This window comes from Myotis lucifugus, unplaced genomic scaffold (assembly GCF_000147115.1).
Source record: "Myotis lucifugus unplaced genomic scaffold, Myoluc2.0 scaffold_43, whole genome shotgun sequence".
In the NCBI taxonomy this organism is placed as follows: Eukaryota; Metazoa; Chordata; class Mammalia; order Chiroptera; family Vespertilionidae; genus Myotis; species Myotis lucifugus.
The window spans coordinates 750,376-772,123 of record NW_005871091.1 but is presented as its reverse complement, the minus strand read 5'-3'; the positions used below and the strand labels follow the sequence as shown (position 1 = coordinate 772,123).

The window sequence follows — 21,748 nt, the reverse complement described above, 5'->3', positions numbered from 1 at the left end:
CAATAGAATAACTATAGTCAAGGCATAAAGAAAGACAACAAAGGGACTTCAATATGGATATGAGTAATTATAAAAATTTACAATACAAAGTTAAACATAAGAAGAAATATGGCAGCCCTAACCATTTGGCTCAATGGATAGAGCATCAGCTTGTGGACTCAAGGGTCCCAAGTTCGATTCCGGTCAAGGGCATGTACCTTGGTTGCGGGCACATCCCCAGTAGGGAGTGTGCAGGAGGCAGCTGATCGATGTTTTTCTCTCATCGATGTTTCTAACTCTCTATCCCTCTCCCTTCCTCTCTGTAAAAAATCAATAAAATATATTTTAAAAAGAAGAAGAAATATGGTACATTTTATTACTGTTGCCAAATATTCACTTGCCCCTTCCATGTGACTTGCAGTGCCTCCTGTTGGAGGAGCATGCATTTCTATGCAATTCCCACTGCATTTGATCATGTCATAGGAACACACAGACATGCTGCTTCTGTATAGAAGTTTTAAGAGGCATTATAGTGTAAACAGCTCTCTTATTTTTACTTTCTGCCATAAGAATGCATGTCTCCAATGGAGTGACATCTTCAGCACAAGCCCTGGATCACAAAGGTATATGAATGAAGGTTGCAAAAGCAGATTCACAGCTGCCTAAGTGTTGATGCTAAGAGAGAAATGTTAATTGCTGGAAATCCAGAGATTTGGGGTGACAAGAGAGATTCTTTTTAAACACAACAAAGTGACCAGTAGAGATGCCTACTGAGAGGCGTATGAGTCAGACCAGCAGTAGGTTTTAGAAAAATGAGGAAAATTTTGAGATAACTATCACAGAACATAAAATAGTGATAAATACAAGAACTGGCAACCAATTATCAGGGTCAAAATTTAAATAATTGTTTCCCAGTAGAATATAATGATTAATAAGGATATCTGTTAAAATTTGAAAAAAGAATTATTTATTAAGTTTCCATAAATCTGTGCTCCTCAAATAAGCAGAAACAAAAAACATTTTAGCAAAGTAACCTGTTGGACAATATGTTAGTATCTTTATGAAAAGTTTATACAAACCTTTAAGGAAAAGTTCTAAGATTTGGATGATTAAGAATAGATATTTTGCATTTGGAAAATGTAGACCCAAAATAGCAATTAAGGCCAGATAAATTAATAGACAGCATTGAAATCAGTTTATCATTGTTATTTATAATAACAAACCCCAAAAGAAACCTGTCAGAAACCACTTTAATAAATGCTTGTAGGGGTTCAAGACATGCCTCTATGGTATGCAGATTATTTTGAGATCAAGGCAACAGAGACCCTGCAGACTCAAGAGAAACTTCTGCCACCATTGAACTCCCTAGAAAAATTTAAATTAGAGGCCTTGCATGTAATAAGAATTATCACCAGAAATAACATTTTATGATGTATCTATATAGCAGGGCAAACTACTAGTTACTGAATTCACATCCGCTCTATTGGCCTGCGATGACCTTCCTCCCTTCTGAAGCCCCAATGCAGAATGTCATATTGCCTCATTTGTTCATATATACCTCATTTCCTCTTTCTGTCTTTGAACCTCTCATGTATGTGGGGTCTCTAACTCTCTCATGAATGTGGGGCTCCCCTGTGTGCACTTACATCTGGCTATTATTTCTTGCTAATTTGCCTCACGTAGATTTGATTATTAGACCAGCTGGAAGGACTTTGAGGGAAAAGGGAAGTTTCTTCCTCACCCATATGACCAAAGTTACTATCACCAAGAATAGAATAAACTGGCATCATGTGTCTCTTGACATAATAAACTGAGAAAGACACATTATTTCAGCAAAAAACCCCACAAACTCATACTGAGAGACATTCTACACAATACCCGACTTGAACTCTTAAAAAAGGAAAAGGTCATGGAAGACAAAGAAGTGTTCCAAATTAAAGGACTCTAAAAAGGTATGACAAATAAATTAGGCTTGATACTGGTTTGGATCTTTACCAGAAAAAATTCTCTTATAAAAGAACATTATTTTCACAACTGTCAAAAATTTAAAAGGTTTATGGATTAGATAATAGTAGTGTATGAATGTTAATTTCCTGGTTTTGATAACTTAACTCTATTTAGGTAAGAATGACCTTGTTCTTAGAAAATACACAATGAGTATTTAGAAGTAAAGGGGCATTATGCCTGCAACTTACTCTCCAGTGACTCGGGGGGGGGGGGGGTAAAAAACCTACCTACCTACTTACACACACACTCACACTCAGAGAGACGATAAAGCACATGTGGCATGATATTAATAACTGAGGAATATGAATGAATGATATAAGGCAATTCTTTGTACTATTCTTGCAACGTAAATTATTTCAAAACAAAGTTACTAAAATACTATAAATTTTAAAATAGAAGTATATAGCTTTATGATGTCAGGGCAACAAAAGATTTCTTATGCAAGACACAAAAAACACAAACATAAAGAAACTGGCAAATAAATCTGACTACATAAAAATACTATAAAGCCAAAAATAAAAGAAATGCATATAACTAACACATATAACCAAAAAAGTGTTTGAGAGATAAAAAAAAAAATCCTACAAATAAACAAGAAAAAGCAATAAACCAAACATAAAATTAGGCAAAAGAGATAGACAAATTCATAAGGGAGAATGACCAATAAACAAATAAAAATATGTTCAACCTCCTTAATCAAGAGCAGCATTGGTCATAATGGCCTCAAACTAAAATAACCCAAATGTCTATCCACAATAGAATGGATAAACACAACTGTGGTATATTCACACAATGGGAATCTATACACTTGACAGTATTGAGAATGAATAAGCAACAGTCACCTATATAAATATGAATGACTCACAAGTCACACACACAAAAAACAAATAGCATAATTCCATTTATGTAAGGTTCTAAATATAGGAAAAGACATTTTTTAAATTAGCACTTAGGGCTGCATAATAAATAGTAAAAACAACAACAAAGTAAAAACAAAAAGCTAAGAAGCAAGAGAATGATTATCATAAAATTTGAGACTGATTATCTTTAGAGTGGGAGCACAATTAATGAGAAGGGTACAAAGAGTGCTTCTTCGGTATGTATAAATATTTGATTTTTTAACCTAGGTAACAATTACATAAGTATTAAAATATATTTACATGTCTCATAAGCTTTTCTATTGATAAAATACAGGGTGGGGCAAAAGTTGGTTTACAGTTGTAAGTACACAAAACAGTTTATTCTTGTATCACTATTTATTAATTATTGTATTATTTTCCATATGAACAACTGCAAACCCACCTTTGTACGACCCTGTAAGTATCACTAAAAACTGGGACAAAGTGCTTAAAACGTAACCCTAGAAATTTTAAATGTCAACCTTTTAAAAAGAGAAAGAACACACTGAGGTAGGAAAAAGGTCAAGAGTGTGGTGTTTCGGAAGCCGAGAGAAAAAAGGGAATAGTAAACTTCCACACAATACATAAAAAAGCATTGTTCTCGGATGAATCACTTATCTTAGGATGTAGGCATCACTTTGCAACGACTATGAATTTATTAACACAATGAAAAAGGATGTTAACATTCTGACACTATATTCAGAAACCAAAATTCTTAATTGTATTTTTTAAATGTCCTCTTTTCACAATGCAGAACATTAATTACACCAACAGTATATATTCTGTTATTGGAGTAAGTGTAGTTCTGCACTTGACAGCCAGTTTTGGCAAACTTGAATGATAGCCTCAATTTCTATCATGTGTTATTGAAACAATAATTACAAAGACCTTTGGCTCTGCAGAATCAGACATGTAAGTAAAGGCTGGTAACAAATAAAACACAAAAATTGGTCAGACCAAAACAGAAACTTCAACAACTTTAGGAACATGAACTTAACAGTTCATTCGACTTTTTTTTTCAGTTATAAAGAACAAAGGGCTTTTATACTTGAAAATTAAAGTTACAGCCCTAACCGGTTTGGCTCAGTGGATAGAGCGTCAGCCTGCAGACTGAAAGGTCCCAGGTTCGATTCCAGTCAAGGGCATGTACCTTGGTTGCGGGCACATCCCCAGTAGGAGGTGTGCAGGAGGCAGCTGATCGATGTTTCTCTCTTATCGATGTTTCTAACTCTCTCTCCCTCTCTCCCTTCCTCTCTGTAAAAAATCAATAAAATATATTTAAAAAAGAAAAGAAAAGAAAAAGAAAAGTTACAAAGTATTTTCTCGAGAATTTTAGACAACCATTTGGCTAATAAGGCTTGTTTTTGTTCTTATCTGTGAAATGAAGATAGAATAAATATCACTTAAGGTCTCAAGAAACAATATTTTATGGTGTCATTTGGGGAAATCACAAAGGGTAATACAATTATTACTTTATCTAAATATAAACCACACTTAGAAAAGTTGCAAATCCAAATAGTAGCACACATTAACCTAGTGATATATCCAACCGGGCCATCCACTGCTTTTTCCTTAACATAAAGTTTTATTTAAAAAGTACGTATAAATGTATTGAGAACTAGTTTTAAATAAAAGAAGGAAGCCCTTCAGAGCAACATTTACAGAGACAATTCAGAAAACTATTTTTATTAATGTAAAAATGCAACTTCCCACAAACTTAAGGTAAAGATGGAAGTTCTGATGTTTAAAAAACAAAACAAAATAAAATAAATACTTTTGTTTGAATAAAGGAAGAACATACCACTAATTTAGATCCTTGTTTTAATATATCACTACTTAAAAAAGGATTTCTCTCAGGAGCACTTAAGCCAATATTCTGTTGGCTATAAACCAACATATTTAAACTAATGTTAATATGTAAAAGACTATTAATTTGAAGTACACTGTTGAATGGTTGATAAAGAATGAATAATATTTACGTTAGAAAATAAATCTGTAATTCTCAATGTTAGATATTTACTTGTTTTGCCAACTAATAGAATCTACAAATATTAAAATTTAATTAATCGACAAATTTTGTTCTATGATCCTTGCTATCTTTTAGAAAACCTGGGAGAATATAAGAAGAAAAAGGCTAATTGACATAACATGGATTAATAAATGAAATGTGTAACTTCGGAAAACTTGCTTTGTGACCCAAAACAGAACTACTCACCAAAAGCAGCAGCCATAGGGGATTCAAGGGATGGATGGCCATCACCAGTAGGAAGGTCTAAGCGAGTGAAGTCTCTGCTTTTGTCATTATTATATTTCACATTAAGGCTGGTAAGCTTGGAGAAGTCAATACGCAGAGTGCAGCATGCATTATAGATATTCTGGCCATCCAGTGCCTAAAGCATGTAAGAAAGGGACTGATGTTTTGCAAGACAACAACACTGATAAATCAAGTAGTCTCTACTTTGACAAAGAATGGCTATCAGGTATAAAGCAGAGAGCACTGGATTAAAAGCCAAAGACCTTTATTTACTTTTACCTCTGTCACTATGTGCACCTAAGAGAGAAAAAGAAAATGTCTAACTGTAGTTTTTCCATATGTAAAATAAGGATAATAATCCCTATCTTGTCTCTGGTAAAGATCAAATTAGAGAGGGAATGTAAAGGCTTGGAAAACTATTATGCATTACTGTACATTGTATTAGCTGATATTATGATTATTTTGTCCACAGAAAATGTTTACAGATATTTTTACACTTCATTTTAATTCTTTTTAAAGAATGAGTATAGTTTAGTATAGTTTATACAGGTTAAGATAAAATAAAGCCTTTCTAAATGGTACTTATTAGAAAAGCGATACATGAAATATCTATCATATTTTCTTCTCTTATAAATTTATTTTTTAGCACTTTGAGTAACAAGCTGAGGGCCCTAGTCGATTTGGCTCAGAGGTTAGAGCATCCACCCAAGGACTGAAGGGTCTCGGGTTCCATTCCAGGTTAAGGGTATGTACCTCAATTGCGGGCTAGACACCCCCGCCCCAGGCAAGCAGCGAGCATGAGGCAACCAATGGATGTCTCTCTCTCACAGCGACACTTCTCTTTGTCTCTCCCCCTTCCTTCCACTCCTCTAAAAATCAATAGGCCCTAGCCGGTTTTGCTCAGTGGATAGACAGCTGGTCTGCGGACTGAAGGGTCCCAGGTTTGATTCGGGTCAAGGGCACATGCCTGGGTTGTGGGCTCGATCCCCAGTAGGGGGCGTGCAGGAGGCAGCCAATCAATGATTCTCTCTCATCACTGATGTTTCTATCTCTCTCTCCCTCTCCCTTCCACTCTGAAATCAATAAAAATATATATTAAAAATAAATAAAATAAAAATCAATGGGAAAAAATATCCCTGGGTGAGGATTAACAAAATAAGTAAATAAATAAAAATAAATAAATAATAAACTGAGGGAAATTTGAAGTCAGTTCTGGAACAAGACTAAAAATCAGTAATCCCTCCCCCTTCATAATAATAAAAATTTACCAAAGGAATATTTGTAGTCACTTCTGACTTATGTACAAATGCCGAAATTTACCAAAATAAATATCAGAAACCGAGACAAAAATATACAAAAAACCCTGACTCATAATAGTTTATTGATGAGTATGCCACTATAAAGGCACAAAATTACATGTATGTGGAGGTAGAGGGTACAAATATAAAGGCTATATTCCTAATCAAGAGGTAGACACTGTGTGGTTCAAAAAAGTACAACTAACTTTATCCCTATCTTTGAAAAGAATTCAGAAACAATTCAGACACTGATGTAAGATAGAATTCTGGTTAGAGATGTAAGATCTCAATAGGAGATGGGTCAAATATAACCAAACTGTGAAATTTTATATCTTGTCAACAATCAAGCACTCATGAACTAAAAAAAAAAAAAAAAAAGACTATGAGTTGACACAGCAGGTTTCCTAAGATTTAATGTATTCACCAATTCAGAGCTCATAACATTCAACAAGAAATACAGTTGTAAAAATAGTGAAATCAATCTTTGGATAATTTAATAGAAGTAAATGAAAGCATAAAGGCAAGGATAATTTTACTTTATTAGTTAGATTATATCAGGAGCACTGTGCTCAATGTTAGACTTCAAATATGACAAACAGAAATGAGTCCCAGAGATCTTGAGCTATAATAGGTGCTTTGAAACCATTTCATATGAACAAAGTAATTTTTAGCTTGTTATAAAAAAGAGCATATGAAACAGTATATTTGAAAATGATAATTTTTATATTATGTTTATCTTACTACAATTAAAAAACACATGGTAAATGGGAGCAAGGGAGAAGACATGAAGGCTTCCTTTGGTATCACTGAAGTGACTGATTAACAACTGAAAAATGAAAAAAGTTAATAATTACCATTTTGGCATACTGTGCATTCAATGGGTCAGCATACTGAAGCAAGGCTTGAAACTGATTATTCTTTGTAAAGGTGATAATTTTCAAGACTGTGCCAAATTTAGAAAATATCTGAAAAAAAGTTCACATTAGGTTAAATCTAAGGAAAAACTTAAACTCACATATCTTTATAAATACAGCTTGACTCATGAATCCCATCTTTAAATGAAAATAATTTCCTCTGTTAAAATTGTTGGTACCAAAATAATTTAAATCAAACCTAAGATGTAAAAGTTTCAACACCCATGCATGGCTTAAAACAGTGCCTAACCCTAGGCACTCAAATATTTAACCTACTTTATAGTATGTCATAAGTGGCACAATACTAAAATGGGAGTCTACAATAGAAAATAATTAATATTATAAGATAATGGGGTGAAAAGTATATGAATGGAAGTGGAAGAGTCACATTGATCAACTATTTCACTCTGAGAATCGCCTCTAACTTTTTGAGATTTTAGAGACAGACAAACTACAAGATGTTCAATAGAGACTGCTCTATTAATTCAGAGACTCACAGAGTACTGTTCTAAGCACTGGAAAGTCAGCAGTGAACAAAACAGAGACAAGAGTCTCTGCCCTTATGAGAAAAGACATGGTAACTAAGCAAATAAATAACAATGTCCAGTTGTAAAAAAGGTTATGAATTTAAAAAAGAAAAAGGGATGAGAGAAAACCAGAATTGAAGTTGGAGACATCCAAGAGTGGTCAAGGAAGGCCCCTCGTAAGTGGTATTGGAGAAGAGGAATAAACAAGGGTTCGGGAAGGTTTCCTGACAGATATCTGGTTATCAATGCTCTTACTGTTCTACTTCACCAAAACAAAGGTTCATGGCCAGGGTTACTACAATGCATTTTGTTTTCCTCTGACATCCCATTTTAAATTTGGATCTTAATGACCCAGAAACTTGTCCTCTGCTTCTAAGAATAAAAAGATAAGTATTCCCTAAGCTGGTAAAAATTTCCTATTATCAAAGATTATGTCTGAGTATTGTTAATAGGGCAAATGGCTCTGCTTTCTTATTATCAGAAAGAATATCCTAAAGCAGAGGCAACAAAAGAAAAAATAGATAAATTCGACTACATCACAATTAAAAACTTTTGTACATTAAAAATACTATGAACAGAGTGAAAAGGCAACCCACAAAATGAAAGACAATATTTATAAATCATATATCTGATAAGAGATTAATATCCAGAATATAAATAAAGAATTACAATTCAACAACAAAAAACCCAATTTAAAATGAACAAAAAACGTGAATGGGCATTTCTACAAAAAAGATGACTGTATAGCCAATAAAAACACGAAAAGATTCTTAGCATCACTAATCATTAAAGCAATGCAAATAAAAACTATGAGATACCACTTCAAACCCAACAGAATAGCTACTAGCAAAACAAACAAAGAAATGGAAAATACTGAGTGTTGGAGATGATGTGGAGAAAATAGAACCCTGTGCACTATGGAAAATATTCATGATGGTTCTTCAAAAAACCCCAAAAACTTAAAAACAGAATTACCATATGAACCAACAATTCCACTTCTGGGAAGTTACCCAAAAAGATTAAAGGCAGGGACTCAAAGAGCGGGCCTAAGCCAGCAGTCGGATATCCTTAGTGCTGCCACGAAAGCAGGAGAGGCTCCCACAACTGCCACTGTGCTTGCCAACCATAAGCCTGGCTTCTGGCTGAGTGGCGCTCCCCCTGTGAGAGTGCACTGACCAAGGGGCAGCTCCTTTGTTGAGCATCTGCCCCCTGGTGGTCAGTGTGCATCATAGTGACCAGTCATTCCGCCATTCGGTCTATTTGCATATTAGCCTTTTATTATATAGGACTAGAGGCCCGGTGCATAAAAATTCATGCACTGGAAGGGGGGGGGGGGTCCCTCAGCCTGGCCTGCCCCCTCTCATAGTTTGAAAGCTCCCAGGGGCAGGAGGTGACCCGGCAATCAGGGTAAGGCGATGCCCCCATCATACCTCTGCTGCTACCACTGCAGGCAGCGCAAGCCTCAGCTGGCCCTGGTTACCTAAGTCTCGGCTGGCCCTGGGAGGCTGGGGGGCTGAGGGGACTGGGCGCCACCATCTTGTGGCTGTGGGTGCTGCCATCTTTGAGGGTGTGACAGTCAATTAGCATATTCACTTCTTATTGGCTGTGGGCACCACCATCTTTGAGGTCGGGACACTCAATTAGCATATTCCCTCCTTATTGGCTGTGGGTGCTGCCATCTTTGCGATGGTGTGAGGGTCAATTAGCATATTCACTCTTTATTAGATAGGATGGGTACAGGAGTTGTAGCATGGAAAGATGAAAAATGTCTTAAAATGGCTAAAATGGTAAAATTTATTTATGTGTATTTTACCATGCCCAAAATATTCTAAAGTCTAAATGGTCATTTTTGACAAGACATTCTTAACATATAATTAGCTTAGAGTCAAACACTTCTAGGAAATAACATCATTCAAGATTTGTGAAACCAATGTCTTGGAAGGGGCTCACCAGAAAATGCCATTCCTTAAAATTAGATAGTCTGAGAGCTCTTTATTGAAATTAGAAACTTTTAAAAAACTGTAGTTAATTTCATTATGGTCTTATTTCAGGGTTTAGAACTTTGGTACCTTAATTCCTCATTTAATTGTGTTTTTTAAAACTTAAGGAAATTATTTTGCTTTTTTCTTTTAATGAAAATTTTGGTCCTGTCACAGGTATCTTCTCAGTACAACCTGTGTCCTAGATATATATTCTGCGCCCCCTAAGCCCCCCCCCAAATGTCATTACTTTATTTTTTTAATTTATCTCTATTGTTGAAAGTATTACAGATGTTCCCCCTTTTCAAACCTCACTGACCTCCATCCACCCCACCTAGATAATACTCTTGAAATTCATAAAAGAACACCAAATTTACCTTCTCAGTTTGAATTTTATTTTGTATCTTTCTTTAAGATATAGGTATAAGCATTCTTGGTAAAAGGTCTTACTTATATTTTCTTAATTTTCATCCTTGGTAATATTGTGAAGTTGTGTGCACACACACACCATGCACCATCAATCTGTATAAGTGTGTCAACTATGTGTTTTTATCACCAAATAAATGAGTAGCAATAGAATTTTAAATCTATAATAATAAAAGTATAATATGCTAATTAGATTCATTCTCTCATTTAATCTGGAAAACAACCTACAGATATCCTCACTGACAGGTATGTGATTTTTATCTGAAAATGCTAAGTGGATATAAATTGACTTAACTGGCTAAACATAGATAGCCCTCTAGAGTCCCCTGGATTGTATTTGCGTACTGAGAGAATAGCTGCAAAACTCAATCAATCTGATACGTTTGAATAAAGAAAATTAAGAGCACCAATATCTAAAATCTAGGAACGTCTAAAGTGTGATTTTTAACATTATTTCATAATTATCAAAATACTAAATTTTAAACAATTTGGTTTCAAAAGATTAACATTCAGGAAAGTTCAATATATTCAGATTTATTTTTATTGATTATAAGGTCTCTGGCTTTATTTCCCTAATATATTGACTATAAGGTCTCTGACTTTATTTCCCTAATATGTTTATTTTGATGTCATAAATATAAACGCATAGACTCAACTCTTGATATCTCCTGTACGTTGTATTCTTTTGGACTTTAAAATGGGACTAAAGAAATACTGAAGCTCAAATTCTGGTAAAATTAATTTTCAAGGTGATATTTATATAGGTAGAACTTGCCAGAAACTAAAAATGTTCACTAGTATTCAGTTGTAAAAAGTATATTCATCTTAGAACTTTAAAAAATATCAGGCACACTGAACACAATTTGTTTGTAATAGTTTTTGTAGCCAACAAAATAGTAAGACTTAATAACCAGAATTTTATATTACTAGTTTTAATTTTTTATTTAATACCATAATAGATTTTGCAAGTTATTTCTCTTTATCTGCAATTCAAAAAGATCAGTCCTTTATCCTAGGTGATGCCATACAATCCAAAGGCCTTAAATTACCACCCATAAGCTGATGATTACCAAACCTCCAGCCCAGAATTCTTATGCCAGTGTAGGTTTATTTGCCAATTGTCTATTCAACATCTCCTGCTTAGGATGTGTAATAGATCTATCAAACATGTCCAAAACACACTCTTGATTCCTGCCCTACCTTCTACCTCTGCCCCAAATCTTTATTCCCCTCAGTCTTTACTATTTTAGTATAAGATAGCTCTACTTTACCATTTCACAGGTAAAATCTGGAAAACATTATTGATTACTCTCTTTCTCTTCATAACCTACACCTACTCAACCCATCAGCAAATCCTCCCAAATATATCCGTAACCACTACTTCCAGTGCCCACGTCCTTACCCCAGTCTCCACCCTCTCTTACATGATTATGACAAGAGCCTTCACTTACGCCTACAGCTTATTTTTTTTTAAAAAAAATTATCTTTACTGTTGAAAGTATTACAGATGTCCCTTTTTTTCACTGACCCCTTCCACCCAGCTCCCACCCCATCCCCAGGCCTTCACTGTACTATTGTCTGTAGTCTTATAACAGCAATGAGAGTGACTCTGTTAAAACGTAAACATGCCCCTCTTCCCAAAATCCTCCAATGGTTTCCCATCTTACTTCCATGTAAGATAATAAAATCTTTATTTACATAATATGGCTCCTAACTGCTTCTCTGACCCTCTTATTTACTACGTTCCTACTTATTATATTCCACCGACAGAGCCTTATTTCTGATATTTGAACACATTAAGCACACCTTCATGTTCAGGACTTTGCACTTGCTGCTTTTTCTGACTTGACCATCATTCTACCACGTACACACAACTTACACCCTAACATCCTTCAAGCCTCTGCTCAAATGACATATTAAAAACATCTCTCTTAATGTCCATCATCTGAAATAGCACCATTCCCATCTCAATCCCTTTACCATGAGCTAAAGGAACAACCACAAGCTTCTACAGGTGTTAAAGAGCAGTTTAGCTAATGCCAACTCTTCAGCAAAGAATATAAAACAATCCTCTAATTGTAACAGGTGCAAGCAACTCCACATTTCCATGTATGATCCCATCTCAATATTCATTGCATTTTATGCGCTTACTTATGAAATTACATCTCATTTCCTTACAGTGAAATTTACTAGCATCTGATAATTACAGATAAAATTTCTTGAGCACTTAATATGCAGCAGGCACTGTTCTAAGTGCTTTAAGTGCATTAACTCATATAAACCTCACAATGAAGGTATTAGAGACCATCTTAATTCATCTCCATTATGTACTAGTAAGTAAGTAAAAGGCATAGATGAGCTAAGTTACTTGCCCAGGATTACAGAGGTAGTAAGTGGTAGAGCCAGGATTCAAACCAGCTCCAAACCCTGTATCCTTAATGCTTAGGCTACACTACACTTTAGTTGGTTAATGAGACAGGATACTGGAGGGAGAGGGCTTAGTTAATGTAATTAGAGAAAGACTCTCTGAGGAGGTGAATAAAGTGAAAACCTAATTATGTAAAATCCAGTTAAGTGACTATCTCAGTGAAGAGTGTTCTAAGCTTAAATAATAGAAAATAAAAATGGACTAAGACAGGAATAAGCTGGAGGGAAGGGGAGAAGATCAATGAACCAAAAAAGTCAGGGTGCTAAATAAGCAGAGAAGTATAGGAAATGGGGTTAAAGAGATGGGGAGAGGTCTGCATGTGGGGGCCCTAGGGCCTTGGTAAAGAATTTGGTTTGATTTCAACAACAATGGGAAGGAGCATGAAACATGACAGTGCTATAACTGAAGGCCGAGAGTCCTACCCCTAAAGTTACTATTGAGGATCCTCAGAATTACTACTCTTCACCGGAAAGATCCCATGATCTTTTGGGAGAGAAACAAGGTTTGTTACTGCTGTCATGAAGATAATAAATGGAACGACAGGACCAAACCACATGACCCTGGCTAAACTCACCGTGACAGATGGCAATGTTGAGCCACAGGACCAAGAATGTCCTTTGTAACACAGCGTATGTTAGCAGTAGCTACAGGGTTACAGTACCAAAAACAAACAAACACTGCTGATGGATCACTGCGTGCTCAGTGCCATTTTGTGGATAAACAGAAAAGAAGAAAATCCACCAGAAAAAAGAAAGCAATCACCTGAGCAATTCCTGAACCCTTTCAGGAACAAAAGTGGCTATGGATACCTCTGTTAAAGCCTTCCCTAGGACATGCTTTACAAATGCATATTTAAGAAAATGGTACTCAGAAAACTATCATAGGGATCACAGTGGGCCTAATAAATGGTATGTTTTGATATTTATATGCATGGCACAGGAGCTGCATTAGGAAAGTATCCAAGCTCTATCACCAGTTAGCACGGTGACTGTGGAAACCTAGTGTAACTTCTAAAGAAGGTCTGTCTCCTTATTTGTAAAATGTGAGAATAGAGTTAAGAGCATTTCAATTCGTAAATACACATGCACATACATACTTCAATCACTCTTCACTTTTAGTACAAATACAAAGATCAGAAAAGCAGTTAAATAATCCTGGACTGACCTGGTTTTATACTGGTAATATATATTGAGATACAGATATGAAAATAAGCAAATAACATGTTTTAGTATTTTAATACATGGATTGACAAGTATAATGAAATGAAATCATTATGCAGCTAAAAGGGACAAAATTAACTGAAGTTGTTGGGCTAGATGCCAAATATTTATGTATACAGATTACCAAATAACTACATGTTAAACTTTGAAGGTATGTACATATGGAGTATTAAAAATATAACAAGCATGGGACTTCACATTAGGAGGCTTGAGTTCTAATTGGCTCTTCAATTACTCTCTACAATGCATCAATTATCTGAATTTCAGTTTTATTCACTATAAAATTACACAACGAGGTGACCTCCTAATCCTTAAATTCTATATACACATAGTAGGCCAAAATATGGTAGAATGTCTTTTATCAAGACAGGTTAGGCATATTACGGGTAGTCAATGAAAGCTACATTGGGCATCAGTCAGCACTAACATATTTCCATGTTACATGTAAAGAATTGTTGTATACCTTCCTTTCAGAGTTTTTAAAATAAAAATACTCAAATGTAAAGAGTCAACAGGAATAAATTAGTTATTTTCTATACTGATCTTACTTTGTCAGGAATAACTATCACCAGTGCTTTTTATAGATTCTATACTTTATTCATTTTCATGTCTAGGAATTAAAAAAAAGAATGTCTTACACATCTTTTAAAATCAAGTATTTAAGTTAGAAAACAGGGAATATCAAAATTATCTCTAATTGATACTACTTCTTGCATGAAACGCGGTAAATTTTTTAAAAATTTAAACAAATAGAGGGGGAGACCAAGATGGCGGCGTAGGTAAACACCGGAGACCGCTGCCGCATACAACCATTTCAAAAATACAACTAAAAGACAGAACGGACATCACCCAGAACCACAGGAAGGCTGGCTGAAGAGAGACTCTATAACTAGAAGGAAAGAGAACAGCAAACCGAGGCTCAGAGGAGGCGCAGTGTGGAAAATACAAAGGTACTGAGGTGCGCGCGAAAGCGGGCTGGTGGCTGAGGGCGCGGTTGTCGTTTTCGGTCGGGAGTGAGTCTCAGACTCTGGGCTCCAGATCCGGGCGAGTCTCTAGGGACTCAGACTCAAACGGGAGAAGCGGGATTATCCGGCATCAGTTGGAACCTGAGGGCAGCTTTCTCTCCGAGGTTTGCAGCGGCTGCCGGGGTTCTGAGAAGCAGAGCCTCTGGGAACGGGACTGAGAGCAGCCATAGCTGCTCCCTCCGCCCGCCCTGTTGAGCCCGCCCCGCCCAAGCCCTGCGCACAGCCATTTGCCAATCGCCTCAGGCAAAGGCTGGATTAGCGCCTCCCCAGAAGACAGACGTTTTCCGCTCAGCTGATTCCTACAGCCAGTCGGCCTGGTGGTCAAATCCCTCTAGTGTTAACTACAACAATTAAGGCTTGGCTAGAACAAGACTGCGCACAGAGACCACAAGGGGGTGCACCAAGAAAGCATAAAAGATGCGGAGACAAAAAAACATGACAGAAATGGAGGATATGGAGCTAAGAATCGCAATTTTGAGGGCTTGCCATAAATTTGTGCAGAGCCTCACGAAAACTAATGAGACCCTCGATGCTACGATAAAGAAATTAGAAAGTAAGCATACACGGACTGAAATAAAGAATATTATACCCAATAGCAGACCAGAGGAGCTCAAGAATCAAACCAAAGATTCGACAAAAAACACCCAATTGGAAAAGCAAAATGAAAAAAGAATCCGAAAGTGTGAAGATAGTGTAAGGAGCCTCTGGGACAGCTTTAAGCGGACTAATATCAGAATTATTGGAGTGCCAGAAGATGAGAGACAGCAAGATATTGAAAACCTATTTCAAGAAATAATGGCAGAAAACTTCCCCCACCTGGAGAAAGAAATGGACTTACAGGTTCAAGAAGCGCAGAGAACCCCAAACAAAAGGAATCCAAAGAGGACCACACCAAGACACATCATCATTAAAATGCCAAGAGCAAAAGACAAAGAGAAAATCTTAAAAGCAGCAAGAGAAAGAGGCTCAATTACCTACAAGGGAATACCCATACGACTGTCAGCTGATTTCTCAACAGAAACTTTGCAGGCCAGAAGGGAATGGCAAGAAATATTCAAAGTGCTGAATACCAAGAACCTACAACCAAGATTACTTTATCCAGCAAAGCTATCATTCAGAATTGAAGGTCAGATAAAGAGCTTCACAGATAAGGAAAAGCTAAAGGAGTTCACCACCGCCAAACCAGTATTATATGAAATGCTGAAAGGTATCCTTTAAGAAGAGGAAGAAGAAGAAAAAGGTAAAGATACAAATTATGAACAACAAATATGCATCTATCAACAAATGAATCTAAGAATCAAGTGAATAAATAACCTGATGTACAGAATGAACTGGTGATTATAATAGAATCAGGGACATAGAAAGGGAATGGACTGACTATTCTTGGGGGGAAAAGGGGTGTGGGAGATGCGGGAAGTGACTGGACAAAAATCATGCACCTATGGATGAACACAGTGGATGGGGAGTGAGGGTGGAGGGTGGGGTGGGAGCTGGAAGGAGGGGAGTTATGGGGGGAAAAAAGAGGAACAAATGTAATAATCTGAACAATAAAGATTAAAAAAAAAAAAGAAACATCGGTGATGATAGAGAGTCATTGATCGGCTGCCTCCTGCGTGCCCCCCACTGGGGATTGAGCCCGAGACCCGGGCATGTGCCCTTGACTGGAATCGAGCCTGGGACCTTTCAGTCTGCAGGCTGGCGCTCTATCCATTGAGCAGAACCAGCTAGGGCTATATGGATACTTATATAAAAAGAGAGAAAAGTGATTTCCAAATTTTCACTGGTGAGATTTAAAACATAATAATATTCAGTACAAGTTTTTGTAAAACAGGTCTACTAACGAGAAGAATGGAATTCTTTTTGGGAAAGGTGGAGAACATTTCTCTTAATTAGGGAACAAAGTTATTCCCTATCATCAAAATCAATTGCAAATGTTATCTGTTAATTCTGATCTGTAACAAGATTTTACACATTTAATCTTTTACCCAAATTTAGTCTTTTCATTCAGATAAAGTGTCTAATACTGAGATCAATTCAAGGGCACATGATTTTATTTATCTATTTATTTTATTATTATTGTTTAAAAAATAATTATTTAGCCCTGGCGGGTTTGGTTCGGTGGATAGGGCATCAGCCTGTGGACTGTAGGGTCCCAAGTTCCATTCTGGTCAAGGGCACATGCCTGGGTTGTGGGCTCAATCCCCAGTAGGGAGTGTGCAGGAGGCAGCCGATCGATGATCTCTCTCATCATTGATGTTTCTATCTCTCTCTCCCTCTCCCTTCCTCTCTGAAATAAAAAATATATATAAATTAGAAAAAAAGAGAAAAGAAGTTTAACCAAATACATCAAACAAAATTAACAACCCAAAAAACTAAAGATATAAAACATCTAAAATTACAGAGGCACATTTGACTCTGCTTTCTTAAGAAGGTCCCTCCTTACCTGATGAAGAACTTCCAGAGTAACAGGGTAAAAGAGGTTTTCAATAATTATCCGGAGCACAGGGCTCTGCCCAGGTAGCATTGTGCCTTCATTGGTGGGAGCTCCAGGAAGGGCCAGACTTCCTGACTGGACAGCACTGACAGCCTGCAGTGCAGCTTGGGCTCGCTACAAAACAATCCAAAATGAGTACTTTAATTACATAGAAGCAATACATGAATCCTAAAAAATTAGTTAATGTCAAGTAATATATTTGACTTTTATTCAAAATATTTAAATAGGAAAAAAAGACAATGTGAAAATAATATTCAAGACCACTTAAAAACCATTCAAGTAGCCTTAACTCTTCCTGAACAATTAAATTCTAAAGCCTTTGGGTGGCAAATAATAAATGTAAATATGGAGGAAAGGAGCTGTGGTTCAGTGAGGTAAGGAGGGCATCCCTATAGGAAGGCATCCTGGCATGTAGCATCAGAACCTGAGCAATATTAGGAGAGCATCCATGTGGTAGGGTTGCCTAGCAAGTGGAACCTGAGCCCAAACAAGCCCCCTCTATGTGGGGGTGGCTCACTGGGGGTATCAGAACCTGAAGAGCATGAAAAGGGTAAGAAAGGCATCCAGAAGAGAGTAAACTGGCCAGGAATGTCAGAGCCCAAGGAGAGCCAGGCAGGGGTCCACATGGAGTGAGTAGCCAATGTGGTAAAGACAGTCTGAGTATGGTGAACAAGAGGTTTATGAAGGCCTCAATGGCATAAGAATGTTAACAATGGAGAGATAACCGGGCATGGGATGTTAGAGCCCAAGCAGGTTTAGGCAGACAAGTTTCTAAATATTATACTCCACTAAAAGAAACCAAGTCAAGTTCCCAATGTGGAGTACAGAAAGCAAAAAATGAATGCATGGCCTTTTGTTTTTATTGTTTGGTGTGTTGTTTTTTTATTCCTGGTCAGGGCACATGCCTGGGTTGCAGGCTCAATCCCCAGTTGGGGTGTGCAGGAGGTAGCCAATCAATGATTTTTGCTCATCATTGATGTTTCTATCTCTCTCACCTTTCCTCTCTGAAATCAATAAAAAAATTTATTAATCAAAAAGAAAAAAATTACACACACACACACACACACACACACACACACACACACACACATAGAGGCCCAGTGCACGAAATTCATGCACTCAGGGGGTCTGGGGGTCCCTCAGCCCAGCCTGCACCCTCTCGCAGTTCAGGAGCCCCGCGATTGATCACCCTGCAGAGGGAGGCCCCCCCACCTGCTGCAGTGCTGCCGGCCAGGTAGCCTGGGCCTCTCCCTCTGTGGGAGAGGGGGGGCGATCGATCGATCATGAGGCTCTGTGATTGATCATCCCACAGAGGAAGGCCCTGCCCACCTGGCAGGGGCTGCATGATCAGAGAGGCCCTTCCAACCCCCTGATCGATCACCCTGCCAGCTGGTGGCCTGAGCCTCCCTCTGTGGGGCCATCGTGGGACAATGGTGGGGCCCCCCAACCAATCACATTGCATCCGCTTTGGCTGGCCTGGCACCAGTGCGTGTCATAGCATGGTCATCCGGAAGGTCGTCTGGACAGTCATTCTGCTGTTCAGTCGTTCAGTCGATTTGCATATTACGCTTTTATTATTATAGATATATATATACACACAAATTATAGAGAGATGCCAAAAGGACACAGAAGACAACTCTAAGGGCGTCCCACTTGCCAAATATAGGACAATTTGAAAATGAAATAATAATGATTATAACAAATAATAGCCCATCACATAAAACAGGAAACCTTTAGTCCATACTGATATAGACTGACAGGTGATAAGGAAGAATATATTTACATTGCCTTAAAATACCTTTCTTCAAATACTCTCCCCCCCCCTCCCCGCTTTGTAAATACTAACTTTACAGTGGAGAAGTCAGGCAAACACCAGCCTAATCAAGTGATCAAAGAGCACATCATCAGTAATGCAGCAAATTTAAATTATGTCCCACCTGATACAAAGCAATGAGGAAAAAAGAACATAAAGATATATGCTATCCACTAAATCTAATCACAAGGAAACATCAGAAAAACTCAATTTGAGGGACATCCTAAAAGATAAATTGCCTATTAATTTTTAAGTATCAAGGTCATGACAGTCAAAGAAAAACTGAGGAACTGTTTCAGATTAAAGGAGACTAATTTACTAATTTTAACCACTGTATTCTGGTTGTGTAGAATACCCGTTTGTAGGCAAAACACGATAAAAGTGTTAGAAAATGAAGACAGACCAGATTAGCAATTTATTCCCAAATGCCTCAAGAAATCAAAAGTTCAACACTTTTCTAATTTTGCTATTGTCTCAAATTTTAAAATCATTATTTAAAAAAAATGAAGTAGGCGAAGAAGGGAAAATTTAAAGAAAAAAGGCACAGTTAATGATTATTGAAATTAAATGCAAGTTTTCATCAATCTTTTGTTCCATACTTATCACTGCTTAAGAATGTTGATAAAATGTTTGTGCAACAAAATGAAAACCCCCAGTTACTTTCATTTTCACATAGTATTACTTGAAATTTTAAAGATCACAGTACTTTGTATGTTGTTTTAAATTAACATTTCTTGCCCTGGCAAGGTGGCTCAGTTGGTTGGAGCAATATCCTATATACCAACAGGTTGTGGATTCGATCCCTGGTTGGGCACATATGAGAGGTAACCGATCGATGTTTCTTCCACATAAATGTTTCTCTCTCTCTCTCTCTAAAAAAAGGCAATAAAAAACATATCCTCACGTAAGAATTAAAATAAATAATATTAGCACTTCTGTTTTGTTTTCACGATTTGAATATTTACTTTACTACTTACTATACCATCACTTTGTGAGGTGAGTAGCTTACCAACATTTTGCTATGATAAATAACATTTATATTTAAAATAAGTACCTTTGTGAAAATTGGCCGTCTTTTACTTTCTGTATGCTTAATAGTTGGACATCTATTTTGCTCTGCATAACAACATTAAGGAAATATTGCACATATGATGGTGGTCACATAAGATTTTAATGAAGATGAAAAATTTCTATTGCCTAGTGACATCTTGAATGTCATAATGTCGTAGCACAACATGTTACTCTCGTGTCTGTGGAGATGCTGGTGTAAACAAACATACTGTGCTGCCATTAGTATAAAACTACCACATGAAATTAAGTGCCAGTACATAATACTGGGCAATGATAATAAACGACTATGTTACTGGCTTATCTATGTATTACAATTTTTAATATTTTAGAGGGTACTCTTTCTACTTATTTAAAAAAAAAGTTTGCTATAAAAACAGTATGCCATATTATGCTGGCAACAGTCTCACATACCTCATGTTTACTGCATCATGTTCTCTTGTGCTTTATTTAACTTTATGTTGCTTTATGAATTTAGTGTAGCCTAAGTGTATAGTGTTTATAAAGCCTACAGTGGCATACAATAATGTCCTAGGACTTCACATCCACTCACCACTCCCTCACTCATCCAGAGCAACTTTCAGGCCTGCAAGCTCCATTCATGATAAGTACCCTAAACAGGTGTAGCATTTTTTTCTTTACCTTTTATACAGTATATTTTATTTATTTACTTAGTATTTTTTTTATGTGTGTGTTAATCCTCACCTGAGGATATTTTTCCCATTGATTCCTACAGAGAGTGGGAGGGGAGAGAGAGAAAGAGAGACATTGATGTGAGAAAGACACATCAACTGGTTGCCTTCCACACATGCTCCAACTGGGGCCGGGGATCAAACTTGCAACCCAGATATGTGCCCCTGACCAGGAATCGAATCTGTGACCCTTTGGTCCTCTGGCCAACACTCTAACCACTAAGCTTTTATATAGTATTTTTAATGTACCTTTTCTATTTTTAGATATGTTTACATGCACAAATACTAACAACTGTATTACAATTACTTATAGTATTCAGTACATTAATATGCTAAACAGGCTTATAACTTAGGAACAACTGGCTATACAATATAGTCTATGTGTGTAATAGGCTATACCATCCAGGTTTGTGTAAATGCACCCTATAATATTCACACGATACAATCACCTAATGAGCATTTCTCACAACATATCCCTGCTGTTTTAAGTGGCACATGACTGTATAAACCTTTTATTTATACCTTTTAGTAGCATTTTTATGCCACATACAAATTTTTATGTATCAGGTAAAACAACTGTCAAACATTCAATTTCCAAAGCATCATCATCTTTGAGAATAATATATAAATAATTATTTGAATATTTTATGACATTGGTTTTTAAAACTACGCTCTTGGAAAGCCAATTACATGTGGACACTGAGTACTACAATCCCATTTCAACA

General features: G+C 36.8%; 1 protein-coding gene across 11 annotated transcripts in view; it reads right to left on the bottom strand.

The window, feature by feature from the left end:
* The window catches only part of PTBP3 (polypyrimidine tract binding protein 3), a 75,394-nt gene that overhangs the window by 13,756 nt on the left and 39,890 nt on the right, over positions 1–21,748 (bottom strand). For all 11 annotated transcript variants that reach the window (XM_006088022.3, XM_006088019.3, XM_023753270.1 and 8 more), the window contains 3 exons: positions 17,400–17,564; positions 7,292–7,402; positions 5,101–5,275 (listed from right to left, as the gene is read on the bottom strand). In XM_006088022.3, the coding sequence (XP_006088084.1) occupies positions 5,101–5,275; positions 7,292–7,402; positions 17,400–17,564 (451 nt within the window). The remainder of the gene's footprint in view (positions 1–5,100; positions 5,276–7,291; positions 7,403–17,399; positions 17,565–21,748) is intronic.